The sequence below is a fragment of the Vitis riparia genome, chromosome 6 (genome assembly GCF_004353265.1).
Source record: "Vitis riparia cultivar Riparia Gloire de Montpellier isolate 1030 chromosome 6, EGFV_Vit.rip_1.0, whole genome shotgun sequence".
In the NCBI taxonomy this organism is placed as follows: Eukaryota; Viridiplantae; Streptophyta; class Magnoliopsida; order Vitales; family Vitaceae; genus Vitis; species Vitis riparia.
Window position 1 is genome coordinate 21991473 of NC_048436.1, and position 9928 is coordinate 22001400.

General features: G+C 29.4%; 1 protein-coding gene across 1 annotated transcript; it reads right to left on the reverse strand.

Annotated features, from left to right (window-relative positions):
- Positions 1–788: 788 nt before the first annotated feature.
- LOC117917105 (F-box/kelch-repeat protein At3g06240-like) lies at positions 789–1778 on the reverse strand. The gene has a single exon (XM_034833330.1). It carries the CDS (start codon positions 1776–1778, stop codon positions 789–791), a length of 990 nt encoding a protein of 329 aa, XP_034689221.1.
- Between the last annotated feature and the right edge of the window lie 8150 nt (positions 1779–9928).

A 9928-nucleotide genomic window follows, 5' to 3' on the forward strand; every position in this document is an offset into this window, starting at 1 on the left:
TTATGAAATCAAGTCTTCAAAATAAAAAAAGAATTAGAAGTAAATATTTTATTATGGATAAGTTCCTAAAAAGGGGAAACTAATTTTCAACTAAAAAATATAATAAAAGAAATAGTAAATTCTATCTTTTGGAAAAAGTTGTTAAATTTAAATAACCAAATTCATTGAATTAAATAATCAAATCTTAGGAATTCAAAATTCAATTCCATATTTTGGTTCAAAATATTGCTGAAATTTCCTAAAATCAAGTTAATAAAATATAGTATTTATATGGGTTTAAATTAAGAACTTTTGGAGAATTGAATGGACCATTTGGCAATTGTTTTCAAGAACAATTTTACAACCAAAAAATTGTTTTCTATTTTAAAATGTTTTCAAACATTTTTTAGTTGTTTTCATTTATTTTTCTAAGGTTACATACAAACATATAAAACTGATTAAAAATAAAGTATCAGATATAAAAATTATTTTTTAAAAATAGGTTAAAAACATTTAATTTAAGTTTTTAAATAGATTTTTGTTTTATAAAACATTAAAGAACAGTTTTCAAAAACTGTTTTCGAAAACAGTTACCCAACAAGACTGAATTCTTTTCTTTCGACTTGGTTCTTCAAATACTTACCCTTTTTTTAATTAAATTCCTTGAAAAAAAAAAACAAAGCATAAAATACATGTAATTAAACTGCTAATTTATCGTCATTGCCACTATACATGTTTTTGATCTATTAATAACAGATCGAACACACTTGAAACTATGTTAGAAATAATAACACAACTCACCATACTTATCATTCATTCTTTGATGGATAAGGTGAAACTAGAGTTTCCACGAGTAAGTTGGTATCATATCTGAACCAGTCATGACGGTCACTGATCATATCGAGAAGGAGTAGCTGGGACTTGAATTTGTCATCCAAATCATTCCTAGTCCAAGATGCCTCAACACCATATTCTTTCATCACCCATATCTTACTTCGATCTATGGCTTCTTGTGCACAAAGGCATCCTCCCATCACAGACAATATATGGTAAGATTCATCATCCCATGGAGCGGTCATCTGCCGGAACTCCTCTTTTTCAAAATCAAAAGCCACTATTACTGTGCAATGGTCTTGATTCAGATCACGAGCTATCCAATGCACTGCCCCATGTAAGACAGCTTCCTTCCCCGAACTTACGACTTGACTTTCATGTCTTTCCTGCAATCTTCTCCACTCACGGGATTTCAACGAGAAAACAGCCACCATAGTCTCATACCCTAAGCTATGATAACCCACTATCTTGTAGTCATCGGTAGAGGGGTCATACCCCAATCCATACGCAGTATCTTGTGGACCATTAGGATTTGGTGGTAATGGATTATACTGCCTGGTAGATGGGTTCCACAAGACAAATTCACCAAACATGTCGACCAGACACAACAACCCATCACAAGAATTCAAAAAACGGAGATGGTGTTTGAGATTTGCCGCACCAAATGAATAATCAAAACCATCGAGTAACTCATCATTGCCATCACCATCACCATCACCAATTGATTCCCAGTCTTTAGTAGAGACCCGAACTGCCAGACAAGCATCATCCTTTTCTTCTTCATACTTTATGATACATAATCGAGTTTTGGCTTGTGTTTGGGGTAGTTGGAGGTGGGTTTTAGCGAATTGTGGATGAGAAATTAACATGCACCAAGCTTTGCAGACGCACCTACAACGGAGCATAGACTTCACTGGCAATCTCAAGAGTATGTTCTCCATGATGTGAAGAGGTAAGTATGCCATTGTTGTCTTCTTCAACCTCCGTAAAACCCACAACCACACATTCTCTGCAAAATCAAGTCTTGAATTCTATATTTATAATGAATAAAATACAAGTCTTAAACCCTAATTGGGCAACCAACTGGACCCAGCTTAGAGTTCTAAGCGCATTTAATCTCTCATGAATTCAATTTTGGCCGGTCACTTCACCCACTTAACTTTTTCTTTTTCTTGGAGTTAAAATATATTCCTTTTTCTTATTCAATCCTTCTTCAAATAAAAATATTCAAGTTAATATAATATAAAATTTATCATAAAATTTTATATTATATTTTTTTTAATTAAAAATGATGGTATGTTTTACTCAAATATGGATTTAATATTATAATAGATGATAGATTTTATTTTTTTTATTAAATAAAATTTAATATTTTAGTATATGCTACAAAATAAAGGCATAATTGATTTTTTTTTGTCAAAACTAATTATTACCGATAATTTTAAAATGATAATGGTAAGTAATATTTTATTTAAAATAAATTAAAAACAAATTTTATGTCCAATTAAATATGTGAATAAGTCAAGTTTTAAATTATATCGATAACAAACCCAAACAACATTTCAAAAATATTTAAATAATTTAATCATATTCTAATAAATTTTAAGAATTTTTTAATAATTATTAGAGTTGAAACTTGGGTATATTAGTCAAATTGATGGTTATCCTAAATCTAATTCAAATTAAGAAACAACCAACTTAAATTCAATTCAACTCGGCCTCTAATTCAAGATACTCAATCTAACTAAGTCCAACCAACATCATCTATCTAATTTCAGGTTGATCAAGTTAAATTTAAGTTAGTCGAGTTATATTCGGATTGATGAGGTTACGTAATTTAAAATTCATTTATAATATGTGTTTTAAAAAACTTTATATATATATATTTACATATCTTTCTAAAAAATAAAAATACATATAATTTAATATTTTTCATTAAAAATCTAAAAGTAAAATAAATATTATGATATAGGATAATATACATTATAAATATTATAAAAAGTTAAAAACATTAAATCGGGTTGAGGTTAGGCTCAAGTTATCCCAACCTTGATCGAAGTCCAACCCAAATTAAATTTGAGTTGAGAAAACCTAACATAATCTTAACTCGAATATTAAAATTATTATTCAAATCAGTCCAATATATATATTACCATATTTTAAAAGAATATGTTTGAAGTACTACAAAAAACTAAAATTCTAGGTGTTTAATTAATTTTAAAATTTTCTAAAATTTATTTAAAGGAAATAATCTATCAATAAACTACTCTTAAAACTCTTAAATTTAATTTAAATTATTTTATCTAATTGTAGACCCCCAAAATTTATCTCATTTTTATTTTTACATTAATTTTAAACTCAATTTTTAATAAATTTCAAACCCCATTACATTATAATTATTTTTTGCTTATTAACTCTTTACTTCTTAATTTTTATTATTTTATAAATTATTTTATTTTTATTTATTATTATATTATATTATATATTTTTTTATATTATTTTCTTTTTCTTTTATCTCCCTTCTCTCCTCTCTCCTCTCTCCTCTCTCTCCCCCACTTACCCTTACCTACTCCCATCACCCACGTCAAGCCATACCCCTATCCCCTCTATTTGTTTTATTATTATTATTATATATTTTTTTCCCTATTTGTTTTTTTATTATTATTATATATTTTTTTCCTCTTTTTCCTCTTGGGCCCCATTCTTCTGGAGTTTTTTTTGTCCACCGCCCCAACTCACAGACTCGACCCGGATTCCGAAGAGAGAGGTGGCTGACCCCATTGCTGCTTCCCTCTACATTCGCTCAGCTCTCTGCAACTTCTTCCTCCCATTCACTCCCCACACTCTTTCTCCTCCCATTTCCAGCCGGCAGCCCATCCCGACCCCCCATTTTTTTTCCATTTTTTTTCTTCTTCCCCCCGAACTCCCACACGCCGCCCCCAGATTTTTTTTTTTTCCTTCTCCATCTTCTTCCTCCCTCACAGCACTCCACCACACCTCCCTTCCAGCAACGACCCCAACGCCCACTCCCGCCGTCGCCATTTCCTGCGTCCCTCCATCCCCATTTTCTTCCTCCCATTTTATTTTAATTTTTATTTTATTTTATTTTGTTTCCCGAAAACCCATCAACCCTCACTGTTGGGCCATCGGCCCGTCGCCGTGAGCCACTGCCGGCCCGCGACCTCCTTCCCATCTCATCAGTTTCTATTATTATTATTATTATTATTATTATTCATTTTTCTTGATTTAAGAAAGATGTGAAAGACATTAACCTTGTTATAAGTCTATTTAACTACATATTTTATTTTTCACTTTAATTTTATTTTTATTAATTTTAGAAATATTTATTTGTATATATTAATTGAATGTGTATAAAATTGAACATCGAACAAATTATAAATTTTGTTTAAATGAGAGGAAAACTCAGTAAATATGTTCTAATAAAATACTAATTTTAAAATATTCTTTTTAATAGAAGAAAGTTTTCTTTTTTATTTAGAAAAATACATTTAGAAAAATCCAAAAGAATTGTTTTTAATAGAATTTGAAAAATTGTTTTTAATAAAATTGTCCAAAAATTTCTTTGTTTAATAAAAATTGTTTTGTAAATAAAGTTGTCCCAAAAATTAATTTTTAATAAAATTATCCAATATATGTATATATTTTAAATGATTTTTTTATAATTAAAATGGGATTAAAAGTGTTTTTTAGAAATAGAGGATTTAAATTTTTGTTTTTTTAATTAAAATTTCTTTTGTAAATAAAGTTACGTTGTTTTAAATAATTTGTAAAAATCATTTTTTTAAATGAAAATGAATCAAAATACTTTTGTAAATAAAATTGTAAAAATTCATTATTTTCTAATAAAAGCAAGTAAAAATAATTTTTGTACCCGAATTGAAATTTTGTAATAAATTTTTTTGATACAATAAATGTAAATAACTTTTTTTTAGATTGAATATAAATGAAATTGAGAAAATAAATTAATTCTCTTTTTTTTGTAGATAAATAAATTGAAATCATTAATTCAAAAATCATTTTTAATAAAATCTTTTGAAATTTATTGAAAACTTTTTTTAAAATATTTTTTTTTAATTCAATAAATCATTTTGCATAATTTTCTTATCATTTATTTTGTGTATTTTTGTAATTAGACTTCATCATTATGTGTATATTGATTTTCACTATGACTTGTACATGTTCATTTATTTGGTATCCATAATTAATTAATTAATTGTCATAATTCTCTTAATTCGATTAGTAGATACCATATGTATACGGGCTTAGAGGGGTGTTATGGCTCACCACCGTATCTTTCCAATAGGTAACCTGACCCAGACCCAGATTCTGTTTTTGTAGACATGTCTTTTCTAAATAAGAAGTCACTTAGGGTTTTCTTTCTTGTTTTGTTTTCCCTTCAAAAAAATTAAAATAAGTGGCGACTTCAGGTCTTTTCTAAAAATCTTTTTTTTTTTTGCCAAACGAATAAAACAAAAAACGAGTTTTGTCATCGAGTGGGAACGCCTCGAGCTAAATGCGGGGCCCACACTAATATAATTAAAACTAATTCACAAAAGTTTGGATATTTAAAATACTAAATTCAACTATTCATGTGACCTTAAAAAAAGTAATAAAACATTAATTTTCAATATTTTAAGTCTCTCAAGTTATCCTCATAAATTTTTAAATAAAATTCTAAATTATTATAAATAAATATATATATATATATATATATATATATATATATATATATATATAAGATAGATGGATAAATATATGACCTATAAAATAGTCTAGAGTATTTATAAGGATTTGAAAAAATTAGGTTTACCATAAAATATAAAAAAAAAATTTAAAAATTAAAGGGCAATATTATATTATTATAATATATTACAATTTATTATCTAGTATCATGATAAATTAAAATTTATTATCTATTAATATAATCATATATTATAGGATAATAAATTTAAATATATTTATTTAAAATATCATTAATTGGTGAATATCAAATTCTTAATTAAATTATTAATATTATTTCATATATTGTTTTAATTATTTTTAAATTATTTAAAGGAAATAAATTATCATTAAATTATCTTTTTGTAATAATGAATTTATATAGAAAACTTTTAAATTTAGTTTAAATCATCTATGTGAAAAAATAATTCATAAAAAATTTTAAATTTTAAAATAATAAAATTAAATCTTTATCATCATTAATTACCTTTTGAAGTGTCATCTCTTCCAAAGCGATGAACTTCACTTATAGACGAAACAGGTCAACACATGCATATAAACAAGTATATGAAAACATAGCCAATCGGTCCATAAGTTTTTTTTTTTTTTTTTCTCTTGTACACAATTTGTTTTATTCAAATATGCATTTTTAAAAAAATTGACACACATATTCACATGTACACATATTTATAACCAACATATAAATTAAATTAATTTTAAATTTAATTTATTTGTATTTATAATCTTACAACTAAAATTAATTATAATAATAATTTATGTTTTTATCATGAGAAAATATAAAAGTTTATAATAATTTTTTACAACTATATATATGCATGATATGTAACACTCTACTAGTATTATATAAATGTATAGTCATTGTGGCTTTGGTAATTTATCAAGTCTAGGGTTTCTAATTTTGATGAACTTTTTTATAGTCAAATATTACTTAGTTGAATAAATTAATAAAATTTCATCCACATGGTTGGCATCAATCACACGATTCACACGTAGGTGGTGTTTTACTTAATGAATAAGATACCACAATTGACTTAAATTCTTCTTGAACCATCATTGCTTTTTTCAAAAAGAGAAAAAGAAAAAATCAAAGTGTGTTCAAGGTGTAGGGTGGAGAATTATGCTAAAGGATATCCTTTCTAATAGAAGGAAAAAAAAAATATTTTCAATATATTTTGAATATAAATATTTTGATATTCTTAATTATATATATATATATATATATATATATATATATATATATATATATATATATATATATATATATATATATATATATATTGATAGATAAATGAATTATCAGTAATGAGCCTAACTTATTACTTCAAATAGTTTTGGTGTTTCTTGAATGGGTCTCTTAGTTGTTGAGAGCGTTATTTAATTAGTTAAAAATATAAATATTTTTTTTTCTTGTTACAATACTTAACAAAATTATTCTTAGTTAGTCATATCATCTATGAAAGGTATATAACCATTCCACGATAAAAATATATTTAACCATGGATGGATGATGGATGAGTCGTGTAAATATCAATTTGCTTTATTTTAATAAATTTGTCAAAACATATGATTGTTGGCATTGATATATTTTTATCATAATTATTGATATATGCTTATGTTTGTGTGGACCCCGCATTTCGAGCTCAATGCGTTTCCCACTCGATGGCGAGCTCGATTTTTATTTGAAAAAATTGATTTTTATTGATTATTTGAAAATGACTTGGAGTCGCCACTTATTTTTGTTTTATTTTTAAAGGGTAAACAAAATAAGAAAGAAAACCCTAAGTGCGACTCCTTATTTTGGAAAAGGCGATCTACGAAAAACCGGATCGGGTTCGGGGGTCAGGTTACTTATCGGGAAGGTACGGTAAAGACCGTAGCACCCCTCTAAGTCCCTAAAGTCGGGTCTCTACTAATAAAATGAAGCGATGATGGCAATGATGAGGAAAACAATGAATACTCGAATCGATCATGCACATATGAGAGTCGGAAAATACATATGAATTAACCAGAGTGAGAATGAGTGCGTACCTGGGCAACGAACCTTCATGCGCTATCAAGAAACATGGTTAGTGAACAATGAACAGATATAATTAAACGCATATCAAGGAATAGAGTAAATCAATCGTGCATGTCAAATAAATCAATCAATCAGGCAATCAATCGAAAAATCAGATATGTCGGGCTCCCACCAAAGCCCGTTTATTTTTGCATGAATTAATTCCATAAATTCCATTATTCGGAATTACGGAATCAATGTTCATGTTTATTTTAAAATGTTTTAAAATCATGAAAAATTTGAAAGTGGCTCACCGAAAAGAAAATGACGGCCAAATTTTATTAAAAAGATGATTTTGGTACCTAAAACCCTAAGGATGAGAATTTGAAAAAAAAAAACTAAAATTATTTAAAGGATTTGGAAATTGGGAAAATTATTTAAGAAAATGAGAATTTAAGAAAAAGTTATTTTGAGAACCATGAATGTGAGAAATCAATTAAGAAAACAAAACAAAGATGAAGAATGTAGAAATTTGACATTACTAAGAAGAAAAGAATTGGAGGAATTATTAATAAAAATGATATTAAGGAAGATTATATTGAAAATCACGAGAAGAAAGAGTGGGCGAGAGCACGTGGCCTCCAGTTCACTGCCACTGTACTCACCATAATTGCCAAGCTTAGTCAATACCTCCAAGTGCTCGGTAAGAAACAGGTCCAAAACACTTTCACGATTATCTGATTCTTACTCCTCATCAAGTTGTGCCGAAACACCTTTATGCAGTAGTCCAGACAATGAATTCTGGCTACAAGAGTGTCAGCAACGAACTGGACTTCTGGTGTTGGAATCATTCAACGAATCCTTCAATGCACGAAAGTACGCATCCATTACGAACCAGACTGTATACGAGGATGAAGACGAGGTAACATCAAAGCTACAAGGACAAAACCCATCCTTCAAAACATCTCTTTATATTTTCCAGTGCTTTTATTGATTGTCCTGACTTCCTTGCACTATCAAGACGAACTTGATAACCAACCACAGAACCATCTGAACCTGGTGAAGGTTCACAGCGCTCATCAGCAACCCTTTCAGCCACAGAAATAACCGCTATTCTCCTTGGTTGTGTGCATATAATGTTACAGTATCCACCATTTCCTGCTTCAATCATGTCATCCAATATAAATTGTGGGACCTGAGTTGTCTTTCCAGAACCAGTTTCCCCACAAACAACAAGAACACTCTTCTCCTTCAGCACTTGCAATATCTTACTCTTAAGCTCCGCTATAGGAAGTCCAGATCTAGTTTTCAACATGTCCTTATATTTTCCAATTTTCATTTTATTCTTGTATTCCTGTTTCAGATAAGAACTCTCTGCTTCTTTAAAATTACCAACTCTCCCAGGCTTCAGATCTGGACCAGCAGCATTTAAATTTCTATTTTCTTCAATTTGGGGCATTTGGAACTTTTTTTGAAGAGAATTATCTATAACATCAACAAATGCAGTAGATCCAGAATCCCCAGCATCTAATATCGAATTTACAAAACCAGCCCTTCGGTCTTCCTCACTATCTTCTATTCTGATTGATGATTCACCTTCCTTCCATTGTATGACAAATGAAGCATATGGTTCAGTAATTGCCAAGTGAATAGGAAGATCAGGAAACAGCTGATAAAGAGCATATGCTGCAACCGCATTCTGAGCATCCTCAGCAGATTCAAAAGCTTCAAGCTGGTCAGGAAGCTCAAGAGTAGTCAACCCTCCAGCTTTTCGGCTCTTACCCCTCCCAGTACTTTTACGCAGTACACTGACAGCATAACAGAAACCATTTTCTTTTCCAAGCACTTTGTTGAATTTCGGTGCTTCCCAGCCTGACCTCTGACATAGTTGATGAAGAACAGCCTTAGGAATTTTTTTTTGGGGGTCACCCTTCTTCCAGATACCCTCTAATTTCTCCAAATTCTTCCCACTAGATAGTTCTTTCATCTTTTCTTTATTTTGTAGTTTCAGGACTTCATGAGGCAAGACTTCACTGGATGGAGCATCTTCAAAGAAATTACTAAGCTCTACATCACCTGAATCCTCTTGTGCGGCAATCCTTTCCTCTAAAGGAACACTCGAGGAAACAGAATTCATTGAAAGCTCAGTGGAGCTGAAGCACTCCTTTATACTTCTATCAAAAGTTGATTCACTCGGATGCATAACAGAGCCACCTTCTACTTCACATAATGTGCACGCCCCCAGTGTTGAATGACAGAATCCGCAGTCACAAGATCGGCGTCTGCAAAATATTTTGACTCCGGCACGCCATAGCTTTAAGCTTCACAACTGGATAGAAGGTTTTTAAAGCTTCACAA

Excerpts from the sequence above, each read along its gene's own strand:
- LOC117917105 (XM_034833330.1), bottom strand. The coding sequence starts at position 1,778 with ATGGCATACTTACCTCTTCACATCATGGAGAACATACTCTTGAGATTG.